Source organism: Podarcis cretensis (genome assembly GCF_951804945.1).
Source record: "Podarcis cretensis genome assembly, chromosome: 8".
In the NCBI taxonomy this organism is placed as follows: domain Eukaryota; kingdom Metazoa; phylum Chordata; class Lepidosauria; order Squamata; family Lacertidae; genus Podarcis; species Podarcis cretensis.
This window is the reverse complement of record NC_137177.1, coordinates 57,372,135-57,393,752: the sequence shown is the minus strand read 5'-3', so window position 1 is coordinate 57,393,752 and position 21,618 is coordinate 57,372,135. Positions and strand designations below refer to the sequence as shown.

Below are 21,618 nucleotides of genomic sequence, written 5' to 3'. Positions count from 1 at the left end.
CATCTCGCTTTAATAGCTGAGGGAGCCGGTGTACAGCTTCCAGGTCATGTGGCCAGCATGACTAAGCCATTTCTGGCGAACCAGAGCAGCTTACGGAAATGCATTTACCTTCCCACCGGAGCGGTACCTATTCATCTACTTGCACTTTGATGTGCTTTCGAACTGCTAGGTTGCCAGGAGCAGAGACTGAGCAACGGGAGCTCACCCCATTGTGGGATTCGAACCACCGACCTTCTGATCGGCAAGTCCTAGGCTCTGTGGTTTAACCCACAGCGCCACCCTCATCCCTAAACACATGCAAAAGCCTGTTGCTGTTAATATATAAACCATCACTTCATGATATATTTAGTGCTATGCACTGTACAAAGCTGTTCCTCCTTGCCTCCCAGTAGCATATGGCTGGGAACTGTGGAAAAAGCATTTGTGCCAACAAATAAATATTAAGTGACTGTCAGACAGTGAGCTTGAGATACAGCTACCCTTTAAGCAAGTGAGCCAGTGAGCATCTGGGCTGGAAAGCAAAACAAGGCAGGAAAGCAAGCCAAAAGTGGAACAGACGAGACTCCAGATAACTCACTTGGCCAGGACTATTTTGCTCGAAAGGAACTTCGGTTGCCAAGAACATTGCATGATGCAAACCTAGACATCTGCTTCCCTGCACTAGGTTGGGGAAAAGGCAAGCTCTCAAGATTTCCCCTTGTGCTCTAAGTTGGTAGAGCTACACGTATGAAGCTGCCCTCAACTGAGTCAGACCATGAGTTCATCTAGCCAGAAATCATCTACTCCAATTGACAGCAGCTCTCCAAGATCTTGACGAGCAGAAGTCTGTCCTAGTAACTAAGATCCCTTAAGAAGGGTCGGGGTGGCATCTGAGACCTTCTGCATGAAAAGCATGTGCTTTACCCATAAGCAGCAGACTCTCCTAGTTTTTATGGAAATATTCCTGGAATGGATACATGGCTGCTAACTGGGCTTTTTGGAAAAGAGCAACCAAAATGATCAAGGGGATGGAACAACTAAGTAAGAGATGACATGGTAAAAGGTAAAGGTAAAGGTACCCCTGCCCGTACGGGCCAGTCTTGACAGACTCTGGGGTTGTGCGCCCATCTCACTTAAGAGGCCAGGGGCCAGCGCTGTCCGGAGACACTTCCGGGTCACGTGGCCAGCGTGACATCGCTGCTCTGGCGAGCCAGAGCCGCACACGGAAACGCCGTTTACCTTCCCGCTGGTAAGCGGTCCCTATTTATCTACTTGCACCCGGAGGTGCTTTCGAACTGCTAGGTTGGCAGGCGCTGGGACCGAGCAGCGGGAGCGCACCCCGCCGCAGGGATTCGAACCGCCGACCTTTCGATCGGCAAGTCCTAGGCGCTGAGGCTTTAACCCACAGCGCCACCTGCGTCCCGATGACATGGTAGAAGGGCATAAAACTATGAATGACATGGAAAACATGGGTAGAAAAGTTTCTCTTCTTCTTTCATAATACTACGAGTTCATGCAATAAAACAGAATTTTGGAAGATTGAGGACAAACAAAATCATCTCATCTAGTTACGACCTGAAAGGAAGTAGTTCTTCGCACAGTGCATAGTTAAACTATTGAACTCATTCCCACAAGAAGCAGTGATGGCCACCAGCTTGGATAGCTTTAAAAGAGGATTAAACATATTCATGGGGGACAGGGAAACATCCCAAGGGCCAGATGCCAATGGGAATGGCCAGAGGAGTAAGTGGGTGAAGTAGGTTAGTCTACACAAATCCTTTCTTTCTTCCATCCAGGCAAGCAAGATACATAATCAGACTTCAAGTATACATTGCAGCCATGCAAAAACACTCAAGGGGGAGTTAGGCAGCACTGATGAAGCGTGTGGTCTGGGGAGAGTCCTAAGGGTTGTATAAAGAGAACTAGAGGGTGACCTTCAACTCCGAGGTTTGTTCCCTATTCACAAGGGAGGGGAAAGGATATATTATACAAGTAATTATGGCACAGTGAAATGTTCACCAAACCAGTTGAACTGATTAAATCAGCTCTGAACCCCACTGAAAGAAGACCTTCTAAATGCTACATTAGATGATAGATAGATGATAGATAGATGATAGATATAGACACTGTGTGTGTATATTTCAGAAGCATAGTGGTGTGTCTTGGGTGTATAGGGAATAGTTAATCCCGGCCCCTCCCTCAATTCCCATGCACTCATCCAGAGCCTGCACATGTAGAACTTGTACCCATTTGTTGATCTCCAGAAAAAAGTGGGCCCAAGGGATGGAATTGTGTTTCTCCACTATGAACTCATCCTCTGTACATAATTTCCCCACCTGCCTCTTTTGAGATCAGAAATGTCGGGAGGCAAATGCTATTTGGGAGTTGTATTCTGTGTTTTAGATGTTGCACAGATTAGAGTGGGGGGGGAGCTTTCTGAGAGTAGTTGGGATTGCAACAGGCTTAGAGGGAAGGATGCTTTTATTGCCATGGCTTAGATGCTGACCTGAGCACAGCCAAAGGTCTTGGAAAAGTCACAGGCTCAGGTGGAGGTTCATATCAGGGCTGCATTATTTTTTTTTAAAAAAAGAATCTGTTTTTGCTCACCAGCCTTGATCAAAGGGGAGCGAGGCAGGTGGTGAGTCAGAATAAAGTATCTGAATCATGCTGAGCTGATTATTTGAGATGCTTAAACAAGGGGAATAAATTTTAAGGTTATGAAAACAAACCTTTTGAAGGAATGTATGGAAATAGTTGGAGGTAATTGTGCGCAAATTGAGAAAACACAATTCACAAAGAAGAATCAGTTTTCTTGTGTGGGCGGTGGAGAGGGCCAGAGAACTCCAAAGGACCTTTTGAGTGTCGTGGCCAATTTTGCACTCTTTGAATGCTCCTTCCTGATCGTTGCAACTTCTTCATGTTTTTACAAGGGTTTTCTGCTTTCTATTGTAAAAGGCAGGTGCCCTGTCACTTTGCAGCCCACTGAAATGTGTTTATCGGGAGATTACAGAGACAACGGCATGCATTTGGTGACCTTGGCAGAGAGTGGAACAAAAGCATTGCAGCCAACCCTTGCCAGGGAAAGAGATAAACGCGAAACACTGTTATGCTGCATATCCAGGTCTAATTATGTGATAAGTGGAAGGATGTGGTGGCAAACGGACGCTGCTCCCCCTTTTTGCAATAAGGTGTTCTTGAGAAAGGCATAAGAGGATATCTGAGGAAATCAAATTAATATGCAGGCAGTGTATATCTGAAGATGTTAAAGTGGGCTAGGAGAGCCCTTTTCATATCCTATTGTTAACATTCATTTTCTTTCTTCTTCTGAAGAGAATGTATTGGCACTCTATTTTGTTATTTTAAAATGAGTAGTAATCTTGTTTCTCTCCTTTGAGGACAAGTTTCTCCTCCTCTAAAGGTGACTGTCAATCATTCAACTGGATAGTTTAGATGCTAAGGATCCCCCCCCCACATACATATTCAGGATTGAGTTCATAGGTGGAGCCAGAGGTGGGATGATTGGGGGGGGGAGCGCTCACCAGACAAGTAGCTTGCCCCCCCCTCTCCTGGATTCCTGTGGCTGCTTGAAAGAAAGGCACTTTTCTTTCCATTTAAACATTAAGTGAATCATAAGGTGGAAATGAAAGCAAGTTTGCATTGCTAACATGAAATCAATAGGAAGTGTCAGCTCTGGTTTTGAGAGGACTCTGGGCAAGGGGCAATGGGCAAGGGGCCCACTGATGATCCCCTCTCCTCCACCAGTAAATCTGGGCAGCATTCCATGGCAGTAGCAGTGCCAGCAGTGGCAGGGTTCTTAGTATCACCACATGGACGAGTGGCCATTGTTTAAACCTCCCGCCGCATCCTGGAGTGATACTAAATTGGGGGCATTGTGGAGAAATTAAATTTGTGCATGGCAGAAGGAAATTGCTTGAAGGAGGCCCCAGAAAATACATCAACAGTGAGGCCCTGGGCTCCTGGAAGCTTCCCAAGGATGTAAGGTGCTGGCTCCAGACTTCTCAATAGGAATTGGCTTGAATAAATGTGTAGGAGGGGTTAATGGGAAATCATAGAATAGGAGAGTTGGAAGGTAATCCAGTCGAGCCCCTGCAATGCAGGAATCACAGCTAAAGATCTCTGACAGATGGCAATCCAACTTCTGCATTAAAAAACCCCCTCCATTGAGGTTCATCGCCTTTTGAGGTAGTCCGTTCCAATGTCAAACAGCTCTTACCATCAGAAAGTCAGTTTAGTTGGAATCTCCTTTCTTGTTATTTGAATCCATGGGTTCAGGACCAAGTTTGCTCTATCTTCCATGCAACAGGCCATTAGAAATCTGAATATCATAAGTCCTCTTTCAGCTATCTAGAGACGGTGGAGGAATTTGTTTTGTCCACTTTTCTCAGCAGACCAACCCACTCTGACATTCCAGAACTTGCTTGTGGATTGGAAAGCAGCCTTCAATCAGACCACACAATTCTCCAGGGTTTTCAATGCAGTTTTGGAGTACAGAAAATGTGCACAAAATGCAGGTTGTACAGGGCATGCATGGAAAAATATGGATTTTAAAATTTTGGTTTAGAATGTGAAGCACATTTATAGAAAATGTGTACAATTTAAATGCAGACTTTTTGTTACAGCCCTTCAAAAAAAATCCACACAAAATATGATAGGAGAGATCTATGACCGAGCACCAGTGAGATGTTTTGTTCATTCTGTGCACCATTCCCCTTCTCCCTGATTTTCCCCTTGCTGCCACAACTAAGGTATGTGCAAATAATCCTCAACTTCCATAATGCCTCTTGTCCCCACACAGGTGAAAACAGCAGTAAGAATCCCAGCCATTTCCCATTCTTCCCACATTTATTTGCACAACAACAACCTATATACAGCACTATTTCACAAGCAGCTTCTTTGACTTTAATTCTGCTCATTCAAAAGGTGGCCTGACAATCAACAGATTAAGCTGCTCATATTTTGGGCAGTTTTTCTACCACAGTTTGCTAACTGCAAAGGTTAGGACTCATCCAGAATTTTGCTTGTCCCACACCTAGAGAGCATAGGTCTGAGCAGTTTTGCCATTGCCCCACTGCTCCCCCCCTGAAAACCCACTCTTTAGTGCTAAATTGGAACTAAAGGCAATTCATGGAAAACCTGATTGCTCTTTGTTCTGATTCAGCTCTAAAGTTCTGGTTTCCCTTGGGGAAAGTGGAGGGGCAAACAGAGGTCTGGATAAGCCCTAAGTGTCCTCTTCTCATGTGTGAAGAAGAGAAGGAAGTGCCAAGGCCAAGGTTTACCATTGGTTTGCACATAATGGCAAAGCATCATTTGGACCAACATCACATTATTAAATGAACAGAATGTGACTATTGATCATTACCTTTTCAATTGCAATTCAAGCTATTATGCAAATGAGCAGGTCCACTAAATATTTAGGCGTTCATATTTAACCAAATAGATGTGGATGATAATTAAGCCTGAGGGGATGGTGGTGGAAGCTTCTGTTTCTAATAATATACATTAAGTCAGCTTGTTTGTTTGTTTTTAAAACATCCCATCCTCTGAGAAATGCATGCATACTTATGGAGGGGGGCATTGTTAATTCCATTTTGGATGCGAACTTCCTTATGGCATCCTGTCATTAATAGCTGTCAATGTGAGTAATAGACATTTTGTATGTGCAGCTAATTAGGCACTTTGTAAATGGATTCTGGCTACAGCACATGTGCCTCTGCAGTTATGACCCAGGCTTTTGGGTGAAAGGAAACCAATTAATTATGGGACCGTATGTGTGTGCATTTGTCACATGAGGCAGCGTGAACAATTTTGAAGTGCATATCAAACTAGCAGAAAGGTTGCAGTCCAGAGTAGAAGTAGTTCTGCTTGTCCTGTGAAGTTGGAGGTGATGGCCACCAACTTGAATCACTTTAAAGGAGGACAAAGCCGTGAAAGATAAGGCTACCAGTAGTCACTAACCCTCATGGCCATGCTTTGCTTCCACAACTGGAGGCAGACAATGCTTCTGAACACCAGTTGCAGGAAACCACAGAAGGGAAGAGCACTGTTGTGCTCAATTCCTGCTTGCAGACTTCCTATAGGAGGCTAAACTGGCAAGTCCCTCGTGTGGTGTTTCAATATGTGCTATTGGAAAAACACAGGAATCTGCCTCATACTGAGTCAGACCATTGGTGCATGTAACTCATACACCGATTGGCAGCAGCTCTCCTGTGTTTCAGATAGGAGTCTCTCCAATCCCAACCTTGAGATTTGGGGAATTGAACCTGGAACCTTTTGCATGCATACCACTCAATGACACTTTCCCCAGAGATCATTCCCTCTGCTGGAGATAACAATTAAAACTTCAAGACCAGAGCAAAACTGAACAGTGTCTGAGTCATGTATATGAGCTATATGTATAGATCAGTATGGCAACTGGAGAATTTGCTGGAAATCCTCTTTCATGTTACATTTGTCTTCACATATAGACTGACAGTCTTCTTTCAGTGTTGATAAAGGGCACAGAAGATGCTGACATAAGAAACAGGGGAAATCAGAAGAAGCTGTGTAGGTTTTACGAATACCTTTGGACAAAAGACACAGGGAAGTTCTCCTATTCATGCTTCATTGAGATGGATGAGAGTGCACAAATCAGTGCTGCCACAAGAGACTTGAGAGTACTTCAAAATTCCTTTGCTCACATTCAGAAGAAAGTGCAAGCCTGGAATAATGTATTGCCCAGAGTTTTCTGAGCTAGCTGCATCCCTGGTGTAGCTTAATTGACTTTCATTGGGACAATCTTGGTCTCCATTCATTCAGAATTGACAAATAGACCTTGAGAACAGATATACTCTAAGCTACCCAAAGCAACTCCCAGAATGAATGAAAAATAGAAGCCAAAGCTACTTTCAGCCAGAAATTATTCTGTCAGTCGATAACATAGGCCATTTAAAAAAGAAAGAAAGAACCGTTGAAATATATATTGGGAGAAAAGTAAAGAAAGGTATTTGTGTGTGTGTGTATGCCTGTATTCACATGACAGTTTATTCCATGGGTAGGCAAACGAAGGCCCAAGGGCCAATCGCCTTCTAAATCCCGCAGACGGTCCGGGAATCAGTGTGTTTTTACATGAGTAGAATGTGTGCTTTTATTTAAAATGCATCCCTGGGTCATTTGTGGGGCATAGGAATTTGTTCATTCCTACCCCCAAATATAGTCTGCCCCCCACAAGGTCTGAGGGACAGCGGACTGGCCCATGGCTGAAAAAGTTTGCTGACCCCTGGTTTATTCAATTTCCCTGATATTTCACTGTTAATTCCCACATTATAATTGAGCCTTCTCATGATGCAAATACCACCTTTGGAAAATGAATAGACTATAACACATGTTTAGTGCACATTTCTGTGCTATTTGGTTCCAGGAAAAAAATCCACAGTAAAGTGTCAAAACTCGGAGCATCACATCAGCATGCAGGCCTTTCCTTTTGTTTTCATGGAGGAACAGAAAGATGCATGTGCATAAAGTTTGGGGAGTAGCCATGTTGTCTAGTGGCTACGCACACTGGTGTGAAGGAAACTTTGTGTGACATGCCAGTAGATCGGTTAAAAAGCCAAAGTTCCATAACTGTTCCACTGATACACATAAGTACAACTGTCATACACTTCAGGGGACTTCCACCTGATCAGGAACTCAGAAGTTGTTTTACTGGGAAATATTTCCACATTTAATGATCCCCCAACCACTGAAACCCTCCTGCATTTCCCCATGTTGTCCAGGAACACTGTTTGCAAACAGTTGTTATAATTTAATGGGAATTTTATCCAGTTGGTGCTTTTGTGGGAAGGTCATTCTAGGTGTAGCCACACTGCTTAAATTCTTGGTTTTGAATCAACATTTGGGGGGTGCATCCAGCTAAATTTGACTCTGAGTAGAGCCACTGAAATTAATGGATTTAAGTTTATGGGCCCATTAATTTCAATGGGTCTGCTCTGAGTAGGACTTAGTTGGCTGCAATTTTAAGATCACTAATAAATGAGGGGGTTGGGAAATATGTATGCTGCATCCCAGTGCATATTGCAAAGAAATTGTAACGAGAGGAAGAAGCCCCACATGTAGCTGTAAAATGCGCTAAAATTCAAGGGTCTTATTTCATAGCAGCTGTAATTACAATCTAAAAGGTTATGCCTCTGTTTCTTTAGTTAATGAGTCTAATTTTCTTTTAAAGGCTATTTTGAGTCTTTCGTTCTTTTCTCACTCCTCCTACTCCAGCTGAAGAGAGTAGCCACACCTGCAGGCGGATTCAATTAATAGTCGACACTGCATACACTTTACCAGTATAATTTACATTTCTTTTTGCTAATTAATTCATTGACTAACGCTAAATGTAGTGCCACATTAATCGGCACTGTGTGTTAAGTACTACCTGGTTATAATAGTCAACGTACCTGGAGGCGACATAGGCTTATTCATGTGTATATTGAGGTCTGGATCCAAAGAGTCTCACAAGTGGTTCTGTGCATGAAAAGTGGTTTGGGATTTCTGTTTCTGGAACAACAGGTCCATTTGCCTTCTATCCAACTGTTTTTGAAATGGAGAGGAATTTTGGTAGGGCAATAAAGGTACCTGCTGTGGATGACCCTGGGCTCTGAAATTTCAGCGGCACCCTGTACGATGCCAAAATTCAGCACCCCCTGCCTTTCACACTCTATTCTAAATCATTGTGATGTCCCCTGTAGTGCCCACGAGGCTCCACACAGTTTGAATGGAACCAGTGCTGGTCTCCTAAATCTGCTTGAGGTGTCTGCTTTTCTAATGAAGGTCAAAAATCCCTTTGGACACTAGAAATTGTAAGATCATAAGAACATAAGAAAAGCTGCACAACTGGATCAGACAAAAGACAATGATTCACATAAAAGTTCCATGTCACAGCTTTTGGTTCAAATGGTAGTAAACTCCAGGTGAAAAGGGGTATACTCATGTGAAATAATCCTAGTCAGCCCCAGGAAGATGGGATTATCACCTGCCTGATAATAAATGTTGAAATGTAAAGAAACTGAGGGAACATTCTTTCACCTTTGGTGGACATGCCCAAAGGTTAAGGCTTTCTGGGAAATGATCTATAATGAACTAAAAAAAGGTATTTAAACATACCTTTCCTAAGAAACCAGAGGCCTTCCTTCTGGGCATTGTCGGCCAATTGGTGCCAAAGAAAGATAGAACACTCTTTATGTACGCAACAACTGCAGCAAGAATACTTATCGCAAAGTATTGGAAGACACAAGATTTGCCCACTCTGGAAGAATGGCAGGTACAAGTGATTGACTATATGGAATTGGCAGAAATGACTGGGAGAATCCGAGACCTGGGAGAAGAGTCGGTAGAAGAGGACTGGAAGAAGTTCAAAGAATATCTCCAAAAACATTGTAAAATGTTTGAATGTTAAAATGATGTTGGATATAAAGATAATAAGGCATCAGTGACATAGTAAAAAGAAATATGTAAAAATGTTTTAAGAAAAAAAGGGTAAGACCAGAGTACTATTATGTCGAAACTAAACAAATGATATAAGGGACTAAGTTATAAAGAATATGTGATAAATGGATTTAAAAGGAAAGGAAACCAAAGGCATAATAGGTTGAAATGTATAATATTGAATAAGATTGGAAAGAGGGTAGGGAAATGCTGAACTTGATTGTGTAAAGGGGAATACAGAAAAGGGAGATGTGAGGAAGTCAGGAAAGAAGGTTATAAAGACAGTAAGCAAGAAACTAGATTTTTATTTTCTCTCTGTTTCTTTTGGTTTTTCTGATTATTTTTAATTTTTTTTTTTTTTTTGGACTGTGATGTTTTTGATTGTCTTTCTCTTGTGTTTTTCTTTGATTGTGATACTTGTTTTATTATGCAAATTTTAATAAATATTTTATTAAAAAAGAAAAGAAAAGCTGCACAACTGGATCAGACAAAAGACAATGATTCACATAAAAGTTCCATGTCACAGCTTTTGGTTCAAATGGTAGTAAACTCCAGGTGAAAAGGGATATACTCATGTGAAATAATCCCAGTCAGCCCCAGGAAGATGGAAAACTGGAGACAGAATCTGGCATTGATTTGCATCATTGCCAATTAATGGGATGGTTTTTCTTTTCTTTTTTTGGAGAGTATTATTTAAAATGACCATACATCAGCACAAATCTTTTGCTTCCTACTATTTCAATCCTTTCTCTACACCACACACAATTCAACACAAACAATGTACCATGTTTGGATTTCAGTAGGGTGAAACGGCAAATATACTTTATTTGAGGAAGACTCTCTGCAAAGTTTTAAAGGCCTGTTCTTGGAAATACTCAACGTTGAACTGACACACTCTTAAACAAACACAACCTCCCCAAGCATATTTTAAAAGCATTTGCTATGTGCCATGCTGAAACCATCCACAACCTCCCTGCAGAAACCTCCACACAGGCCTGAAGCACAGAGGGTGCACATCAACTTCTATTAGATCCAATCAGGTTCAGAAGAGCCCTGCTGGATCAGGCCAATGGCCCATCCACTCCAACATCCTGTTCTCACAGTGGCCAGCCAGACGCCTGTAGGAAACCCACAAGTAGGATGCAAGCGCAAGAACACTCTCTTCTCCTGAGTTTCCAGGAACTGGTGTGATTGAACAAGCAATGCTCAACTTTTTGCATCTTAAAGTAAGTGTTTACCTCTTTCCTGGTGAATTCCGGTGCATGGTCATTTTTGTCATCAACGACAATGGTTGCTGTGGCAGTGCCAGTTAACCCAACATCCATGCCCCCCATGTCTTTTGCTTCTATGATGAGCTCATATTTCGGATTCTCCATTGTCTGCAGAGATGAAAAAAGAATAATACATTACCCAGTGTGCAATGCATTGATCTCATTTTAGAAATATCCATTAAGGCATCAGAGGCACCCTTAGGTAAAACTGATCTGCAGGATGTTTTTCTATTAATAGAAAGAAGGCAACTGGCTTATTACAAAAGCCAGGAAACCCTGACAAATAGATGTGCTGAGAATTTTACCTAACTATCTATGCCAGTCTTCACCAACCTAGTAACTGTAAGATATGTTGAAGTGCCCCAACCTGGTGCTTGCCATCCTTGACTATTGGTCACCCTAGCTGGGGCTGATGGGAGCCATAGCCCAAAACATCTCTTCCAGCCTTCTCCAACCTTGTGCCCTCCAGATGTTTTGGGCTACAACTCTGACAGACTCTGATCAGCTGTAATCCAAAGCATTTGGAGGGCATCAGTACTTAGACTAGCAAGCATGTCACCTCTTATTTTTGTCTGAAAAGTATGTAAAATGGTGGAAAATAAGAACAGTATGTTCCTAGCAGCTCTGTTTTAATTCCGGAGTTGTTCTGCCTCCTGCCATAACTGTTCCAGTTCACTCATTCTCTTTAATTGTGTCTTTTGAAGAGAAGTCTCTTGTTCCTTTGCTTCCTCTTATTTCAATCCTACCACCACATGAGGAGAGGGGCATAGCCACGCCCAGTGTATTTCAAGTGACCTACTCTATTTCAAGCTCTACCAGGAACAGAGATTAACTGTATGGAAATGGTATTAAAACTTATTAAAGGTGACATTTCCTCGATTTGTGTGGCTGTCTTGCATGGGCCCATCTGCTGGGAAACCTCAAGGGCCACATCGCTGATGGGGAATGCAGATGGGAAGGAGCAGGTGGTGGTCATCTTCTTTTAAAGTCATGAGCTACTTCGCTCATGCATTCTCAAAAGCTATTATTCTGCGATTCACAACAGTGATATAGGAGAAAGACTTTAAAAGGACAGGAAGACATTTAGCCTTTGAAAAAGAGAGACAAATGACTCCACTTTAGAACAGATTTCCATCTGAATACATTTGGGGGAAAGCTGGGAAAGAGTGCTTTAACAATCAATCCTTCTTCACAGGGAACTCTGGGAATTGTAGCTCTGGGAGAGGAATAAGGGTTTCCTAACAACTCTCAGCACCTTTGACCAACTACAGCTCCCAGAATTCTTTGGGAGAAGCTACAGCTGTTGCTTTAAATCTATGGTGTGAGTGTGGCCACAGAAAGAATCATTATAAAGTCAATTCACTACTTTCCCTCTGCTTTTCGGAGACACAGAGCACTGTGCTATATCCACTGAGCATATGTGTATGTGAACCACTGGGAACTGTGTGTGCTTCCTGTTTAGGAGTTGAGTGTGGTATTCAACTAAGCTTCCCTGACAGCAGACCTATTGAAATGAACAAACATGAGTAAGCTAGGTTTTTTGATTTCAATGGGTTTATTCTGAGTAGAATTTAAGGTTAAGATCAATAAGGTCTTTAAGAACCATATTGTCAGGAAAGCAGTTTTTAATGTCTGGACAAAATACAAAGACTTATTGGAAAATAAAACCCCGAGGTGGCTTTCACCTCTGGAAGCTAAGGCCCGAAAAAGACCCAATATGGAGGCCAAATGGCCAAAATATTGGGAAATATTAGAAAAAAGATGGAGACAATTGGAAATTGCAGAGTTTGGAGAAAATGAAGGATAAAGTGCGAGACTGGTTACATTACGCTCAGATTAAAGAAGTTTTTAAAAATGACAAAAAGGTAGGGTTCCAGGTGGAGAAATCGAAGTTGGAAACAGAATTGTTAGAACCAAAAAATAAGGTATTATCAAGAATGTATAACTTGCTGTTGAAGTGGAATACACAAGACGAAATGGTTAAATCGGTTATGATAAAGTGGGCTCAGGATATTGGGCATAATATTTTGTTTGAGGACTGGGAAAGGTTGTGGACCACTGGGCTGAACTTCACTGCATGTAATGCTTTGAAGGAAAATGTAATGAAAATGATATATAGATGGTACATGACCCCAGTTAAACTTGCCAAAATATACCATTTGTCTGATAATAAATGTTGGAAATGTAAAGAACATGAAGGAACATTCTTTCACCTCTGGTGGACTTGCCCTAGAGTGAAGGCCTTCTGGGAAATGATATATAATGAGTTGAAAAAGGTATTTAAGTATACCTTCACTAAGAAACCAGAGGCCTTCCTTCTGGGCATTGTCGGCCAGAAGGTGTTAAAGAAGGACCGAACATTTTTTATGTATGCAACAACGGCAGCAAGGATACTTATCGCTAAGAGCTGGAAAACTCAAGATCTACCCACACTGGAAGAGTGGCAGATGCAGCTGATGGACTATATGCAACTAGCCGAGATGACTGGCAGAATTCGAGACCTGGGAGAAGAGAGGGTTGAAGAAGACTGGAAGAAATTCAAGATTTATTTACAAAAGTATTGTAATTTGGTTGAATGCTAAGAAGGATGCTAGATCATAAATAATTGCCTACCATTGAATTAGATCTGAAATCTGACGATAAGTGAGATTGAGGAAAATATAAAATTTTTGGAGAATTATTAGATTAAATTAATTGAATGAGATATAAGAATGTAAACAAGATGATAAATTGCTGGAAAAAGTTTACAATGATGCAAGTGGGAGCAGGAGACGTGAGGGAGTCCAAAGAGGCTTTGAAAATATGTTATGATACATGTTATATTGTGTATTATTTTTGCATTTTGTATTTAAAAAATCTCAATAAATATTTATAAAAAAAAAAATATTCTGAGTAGAATTTAGTTAAGTACCAATCTGAGTTCTGAAACTGTCTCCTGCTTCATCCAAATGCCATTTTAATTGCACCCACAGCAACTAATTATCAGCCGTGTAGATGCTCTACTCCATTCACTCAAACAACAACCTAAGCTTTCACCATTTGTTTGTTTGCCTATTATTCTTATATAGCTTTGTAGTGGGTGAAAATCTTATGGGATGGGATAACGAAACTCTTCCCTTTATTATTCCAAAAGGTAATGTGGATCCATCGCAGCTTTATCCATATTTGCCGACAATGTGCTTTTTCAGCATCAGTAAGGCATGAGGGGACCAGTCAGCTAAGAATGGTGATAGTTGACTGCTCTTCAAAAGCAACAGAGATGGAGTTGGACGGGAGAGGGGACCACATGTTGGTAAGAGGAATGCAAGAGGGAGATACAGAGAGAATGCTGATGAAAAGTTGTGTATGACACATACAGGGTAGGAAAGAGGAGAGAGAGACTGAGCAACTTGTTCTTTGGAGAGAAGCTGGTGACAATTATTGAGTGGCAATGATGAGCTCCTGTAGAGTCCCACCACGTCCAATAATCAAAAGGCGAGCTGACATGATGTAGCATCCTCAGTGATGAGTGACTATCAAATTCTAGGGCCCAATTATACATTCTTTCTGCAGTCCAAACTCCTATAGCCATCGCACACACCACAAAGCAAGAAAGTGCTCAGAAAACGCTGAATATTCCAATTAAGGTGGTTTTTATCTCCTCCAACAGATCTGTTATAAATCTAACAAGACTTATAGTGCAATTTTACTCATGCTTACTCAGAAGTAAATAGCACTATGTCATTGCTTCCTAGTAAGTGTGCATAGGACTGGAGACTTTGATTGCATTGCTAGACGCTCCCCATTTCCCTAAAAAGTGAAAAGTCCAGGGGAAGCCATAAAGGTCTTAAGCTGCGTACACAATAAACACTGAAAGCACAGTGAAAACACAGGACTTCCCCTGAAGGATCCTGGTTGCTGGGCAAATGTTTATGTCTTTTCATTGTCATTATTTTAATTACCCCTGGTTTTAAACAGAATTGCTTTTGTCATCACTTTGAGGCTTGATTAATGTAAAAAGCAGCTGATGATATGTCATCTGATAATGTTTTATGTTTAATGCCATCACCGGGGTCTGCCCTTTATGTCATCACTGGGGGCTGCCCCAGGTCTCAGGTTTGGGCCCTGAAATCTCAGGGTCTAGGATGCTCCAGACTTTGCAACCCTAGTGATATATAAAAGCAACACATATTTATTAGAAGTTGTAGAAGCAGCCCTACATTGGTTGCCATTGCCAGTTCATTTAAGGGCCCAACTCAAAGCACTCATGTTAGTGTTTAAAGCCATAAATGACTCAGGCCCCAAATTCTTGAAAGACCACCTCCATCCCTACAGACCCTTCGGGTATTAGGACTAGTGGAGGGGACCCTATGTCAGATAGTAGATTTATTGCTCAGATAAGTCTTGGTGTCCAGCCCACTTCGGCTGCACAGCTCTGCTGGACTTCAAAGGCCACATTCCAAAGGCTCTGAGCAAAAAAAACGCAGAGTTTACGCAGCAGCAAGAGAAAGCTGCAAAAGCTTCTTCAGAGCTTTCTTCAGTGTGCTAAAATAAAGTCCACTCAGGATATTAGCAGCTAGAAGCAGTTTATTTACAGCAGACTATCCATTATCTATCACAGCGAACAGCATCGTGAAAACACGTCCTCTCTCCTCAAAAGCGAAAGTAGAGAAAAAAAACAAAGACTGGAGACTCTCGGACATGACGTAGAATCTCCCCCCTCCCAACAGTGGGCAGTGCGTACACTCTGAGCTGTTTTAACCCTGTAAGCTCAGGTTATCCTCACACCCTATTGGTTGTTCCACTGCCCTCATAGCTGGGTGGGATGACCCAGGGGAGGAAATTCTCTGTGGCAGCTCCTAAGTTGTAGAACTCCCCACCCACAGAGGTATGTCTGCATACCCCTCAACCATGCCATTTTAAGTGAGACATCCTGGAATTACAGAAGCCATCCCAGCTTCTGATTGGATCTCTGAATGTCCCATTTTTTGGTCCAGCGCTCCAGCTGGTTCATGCCAGAGTGCTGGACCAAAAGACACCCAGGTTTGGGTTTCGTACTCTGGCATGAATCAGCTGGCTCCCACGAGAGCTCGCGACCAAAAAATGAATGTCCTGATTTTTATCAGCAGGATGTTGAAGGATATGTTTCTGGCATCTTCATTGTACAGCTTTTGGCAGATACTGAATATGTACCTCTTACCCTGGCTTTTGCCAGCTGAGATGTAGAATGTGAGGACCCACCTTATTTCCGTGATTGCAAGTTGCTTTAAGCTGCTTTTGACATTGTGCTTTAATAGTTGTAACCAGCCCTGGGACTTTATGGTGAAGGGTGGGATGATAACAATGATGCCCTGCCGAGCAACTGATTGTTGGTGTCTGCAAGCCCTACATTCTTTGCCCCACGTGGTTTAAAATCAAGAAAATGAGCAGTTTGCAAAGGGACAGGTGCCTGCAAATGCTGCTTTTGACAATGAGCCATGTCTTGGGATGCCCTATATGGCATCAGATGCAAAGCAGGTAAGTATGGCATGGGGAAAATGACCTCAAGGGCCAAATTTTAACACCTGCTGGGCCTGATTAAGTCCATGGGCTGGAGGTACACCAATAATAACTCACATATTGTACTATGCATGAGGTTCTGTCCCCGAAGCTAATTTACCGTATTTTTCGCTCCATTGGATGCAGTTTTTCCCCTCCAAAAATTGAGGGGAAATGTGTGTGCGTCCTATGGAGCGAATGCAGGCTTGTGCCAGGGAGAGGCTGCATGGGGCTATGGCTTCTTTAGCTCCACATGGCCTCTCCCGGCAGGGAGGGATTGCGCGGGGCTAAAGAGGAAGCCAAAGCAGCCAGTGGGATCCATCCCGCTTGCTGCCTTGGCTTGTTCCATAGCCGCGCGCAAACCCTCCGGCAGGGAGAGGTTGTGCGCAGCCTGTACGCTGCTCTTTGGGGCTGGGGGGAGGAAGAGATTTTTTTTATTGATTTCCCCATCTAAAAACTAGGTGCGCCCTATGGTCCGGTGCGCCCTATGGTGCGAAAAATACGATACTTCCTTTGCAATGATTAATTATCCCCCCCCCCTGTGTTCTCTGTCTTTCACGGTCTGTTCCAAATATTGGGAGTTTAGGGCTGCTGGTATTCCATATAATATCTGGCTGTATTCAGTGCTAATCTCAGGGTTGTGAGTTTGAGTCCCACATTGGGCAAAAGATTTAGGCATTGCAGGGGATTGGACTAGATGGTATCTTCAACTCTATAGTTCCAAAATTCTATTATTCTATTTGCACATGCCGAAACACTGCCACCTTTTGAAATTTGCACTCCACAGAATTTTGGTAATGCAGTTCTCTAGCCAAGTACTCTGTACAAAAATGCATATATTTGAGTGAAGTGTGGAGATATTAATAAAAACAAATGAAGATGTATAGTGGGGAGTGTATATTATAGAAACCTGAATACAAATTGCATATAGTAGGAGAAATCAGCGGTAAAATGCTAGTGAATTTTAAAGAGATTTCCCTTACCCCCATATTTAAAAAAAACAAAAGTGCAAACTGATATCGAAATGTAGTGAACTAAATGTTTATGACTGGGAAGAATGAGAAACCAAAATTGACCAATTCTGACATCCTTAACCCACCATAACTTATAGCCATCAATGTCCTCCATTAATTTTGTTTAACTTACAAGGAGTTAGCATATAGCACTAGAAAGCGTACTGCACACTCCACAGAGTAGCTTTCCAACCATTCAAATGCAGCCACAGAGACTCCAAAATTGCCAGAGTCAGAACTTTTGTAGAGCAAGAGAAAAAATCAAAGAGAAATGGTGTAATTCACCTCTTTTTTGACTTCATTCTTTTTGGCAGACCACAAATTTTGCAAGCCTTAGTCATTTTGCAGCAGGCTAAATGACTAAAGTGCAAATTTATGTGATAATGAAGGGGTTCCCTGCTGTAATTATATCAATTCTCCCAACATCTAGCTACAATTGATAAATGAGACACCATAGGAGCAATGATTTAATGCCCACCCATTAAGATCATTATACCTCTTTTTAGCTTTGACTAGGCTCTGTTTAAAGTGGGCACTTTTCCATGAAGCAAGAGACATTGTTACAGATCCAATCAGGTTTGATTATGTGATGACATCACTGGTGGCAAAAATAAGTCAATCCTGAGTAAGAATAATGCTCATTCAATAAATATTGCCCTCACTCTGAATTGGCTTAATTATCCCTCATCAATGCCATAATACAGTATGGCCAAATCTCTTTGCCTTTGGGAATAAGATCTTCTTTAGCTGCTGCTTCAGTGTCTATTTGTCTTTCAATTGGAGTTGCAGAGAATCCCTATACTGGCACAGAAAAGTTAATTGGGCGGCATGATAGACTTTCAGGCCTCCCCCCCCCCCAAGAATTTGGTAGGAAAAATGTTCACTTCAAGAACGTTTTGAAAGCCTGCTCTCCACAATGACCTAGGTTGCTCACAGATGGAATCTGATGTTCTGGTACACCAATAGCTTAATGAATACCTGAGAGGTAGAGCAAGTGACCCAACATAGCTGATTGTACTATCCTGATTCTATAGGAATATGCATTAATGATTCAGATATAGTCAGCTACAATAAGCAGAATCTATAGGGACCAGAGAATCCACTATATTCAGAATTTCCAAATGCAAGAGGTAGAAATGAAAGGGTGTGGAAAAAAATATTTGAAAAGCATTTCAAAAAGTTCCTTTCAGAAATCAATCACAGCTGTCATATCTCTGAAACCATTTACAGCAGCAAGGGGGGGGGAACCACCCACAGTGTTAATAATAATCTTGTCCACCTCCACACAACTGTATTATTGCCCTTACTGAATATTAAGAAGTCTTTCATCTAGTCCATCAATGAATATCACCAACAATGAGAATTAAAACTCCCCCCTAAAACAAGCAATCCGTCATTCTTTCCCTTGCCCCCACCACACCAAACACCAAGCTGAAATCTAGAGAGTTTTATCTGTGGGTGAAGATATGGAATCTTTAAGAATGCTGTGGTTTCATGACATTTCTGAGGCTTTAAAAGCAAAAGAAATTTGTTTCAGCCAAGGAAAGATGAATAGCCCTAAACTCCCAATATTCGGAACAGACCGTGAAAGACAGAGCAGAGGGGGGGAAATTAATTAATCATTGCAAAGGAAGTAAATTGGCTTCTAGGACAGAACCTCATGCATACTACAATATGTGAGTTATTATTGAAAACACTGGTGGGGTACCTTCAGCCCATGGACTTAATCAGGCCCAGCAGGTGTTAAAATTTGGCCCTTGAGGCCATTTCCCCCACACCATACCTACCTGCTCTGCATCTGATGCAGCAAAATCAACAATTAGCAAAAACAGTAGTAGTATCCAAGGCCAAGGCCCAGCTCCATAACAAGGGATCATGCAAGAGGCAAGATCAGGGCAGTCTGAGGTTATGTTCAAGTTGATCACTGGGCAGACAAGGGTACAGACAAGAGACAGCCCCAGGGGAGTCCATTATCAGATTCACAATAACCAAGCGGCCAAACTCATCAAAACACAGTGCTGGTACAAATGCATTGCTCTAGCAATTCTTCCAGCCTAGTACTGGGTTGGAGCTGCTGAAACACCTTAAATGAAGCTGACTCCTATCAGTTGTCTTCACCCAGAGGTCTCCTCAAGAGGAGGATCTTACTCCCCAATTTTGGCTCCTGGTGAGTCCTTGCCTATAGACAGGCTCATCTCCTGATGGGGCAGGTTTCTGTCTGGCATTCAATGAGTCAAGCTCAATACTCATTCAGTTCCAATATGAGAGGCCAAACTCACCCGTGTTGTTGATGGCCATTCCTTAGCTTCATCTAAGGATCCTGGCTCCTAACACCAGTATTGAGCCAGATACAGGACTTGGCAGAATGCCAGGGCTTCCAGGTGGTGCTGGCTAAGATATGACAGACAGCCACCTCACAATGTTACAAGTTCTACCCAGCACCTACTAAATTTATAAATAAGTTATAGAGTGCCCTAAGAAGTGGTGGTGGTGGTGAAATGCTCTCTCATAGAGGAAAACAAGCTTTGAGAAACTGGGTGGGAGTTTTTGGTGTAGTTCAAACATAATGCAGGGATGCTCACTGTGGTGCCTTCCAGATGTCATTGCACTACAACTCCCTTCTACACCAGCCAGCATTGCCAAAGGCTGAAGATAATGAGCACTCACACTTTACATTGTGGGTGCCCTTCGTGGGATTGCACGTGGTGCTTCAGTTCCCAGGGAGCTTACTGGCAAACAGGGTCTGGCTTGCCTCTCAGTGTTAATTTCTGGAGGTTCACGCCCAGCCTCAGTAATCAAGTTTCTGGCTTGGAGGTGGGGCCAGCCCCATTTATAAATAGAGATGGAGCCGACAATAGCCAGGCAGTTGGCTCTGGAGATCCACCCTCCCTAGTTTAATGTTTTCTTGTTTGCAGGTTAACTTTTTCTTCCTGTTTAGCGGGTGCTGTTACGGTCTTTGACTGGTTGCTGTTGAAGGACCGGGAAGATATTTTCTTGCATTGGCAGGTTTTGTCTTCCCCATAGCAATTCATCACAACTTTGGTGGTTATGGCCTTGGGTGGAATCCTTTAGTTTTTTCTTCCCTATGGTGTGTGTGTGTGTGTGAAGTGGTGACTCAACCCCCCCCCCCCCGTGGTGGCAATTCCAGGGTCCCCCTCTTAAAGGGGTTTTATATATATGGGGGTCACTGGCCATACACTGAAAGGTCATTAGTGAATTGAAAGGTCATGCGTGCAGGGATATGGACTTGTCTGCCTGCTACACTTACGTCTCGCAGAGCACCCCCATATCCCATTTATCCTGATGAGCCCCAGTTCCCCCTGGCTGGGGGGCTGGGAGGCTGGGGACCAAGGCCTAAGCCAAGGTCTTTCTACATTTGGAAGTTTAATAAAGATGTGGCCTAATATTAATTCCATATAACGTTGTCAGAGTCTTTATTCCTTCCTTATGATCCCTGGGGGCTTGGGCTGTTGCCGCCTGGTCACACAATGGAACTTACACTCCACAACATATGAATGGCACAATGTTGGCAATCCCACATCTAATGATTAGACTTGTTGCTGTTCTTCTTTCACACAAACTATGCAAATATGCAAGATAACACTTGCAGGAAATAACAGCTGATGTTTATTTTAAACAACGGGATCATCCATCACTCCCCACCACCCCAAATCCACCTGCTATTAGTACCTATTCAATTTACCTGAAATAAAATAATCATATAGAGCAGCCAATGCAAACAAGTGTTATAACCCTGACAAATGAGGAATTGGAATTGAAGGAATGCAGCTATTCAGATTATCATAATATTAACATTTACTCTAAAGTGCCCGTTGTGTTTGCAGGGCAAAGAGGAAACACAAGACCAGCTGCGCTTTCAGAGCGTGAATTATGGTTTGTCACAAACAAAACCTCACAATAACATTATTGTAACTCTCTTTTTAATTCCCCTTTTTCCAATTATGATGCTTCAAAGGAAGTTCTACCATTTAATCAAAGCAATGTGGTATTTCTGCTATGATGAAAACTGGTGTCTATTTACTGTCTGCAGGAGAAGCGTAATTTGAATGTAAGAATTGGATAGAATGGGAAAGACAAAAATTGTCCTTCTGAGTACATTTGCCTGCCTACCGCCAATTCACTTGATTCACTTGCTTGTACATCATGCCCCATAAAGGATGCTTAAAATAATCCCAGCTATCTTGTGCAAGCATGCAGAGGCTCTGGAGCCAAACTCCAGTGCACCTCATTGATTTCAGTGGGGAGGAGAAGATCCAGATGTGTGGAAGCACCTATAGAAGTATATGTGGGGAGGGACCATTTTTCACTCAGAAAGCAAGTTTTTTATGCAGGTCTCAGGCTCATTCCTG

At 42.4% G+C, this 21,618-nt stretch overlaps 1 protein-coding gene across 2 annotated transcripts in view; it reads right to left on the bottom strand.

The window, feature by feature from the left end:
* Positions 1–21,618, bottom strand: part of CDH13 (cadherin 13) — a 687,354-nt gene that overhangs the window by 92,469 nt on the left and 573,267 nt on the right. For both annotated transcript variants that reach the window (XM_079988791.1, XM_079988792.1), the window contains exon 8: positions 10,686–10,826. In XM_079988791.1, coding sequence (XP_079844917.1) covers positions 10,686–10,826 — 141 coding nt within the window. The remainder of the gene's footprint in view (positions 1–10,685; positions 10,827–21,618) is intronic.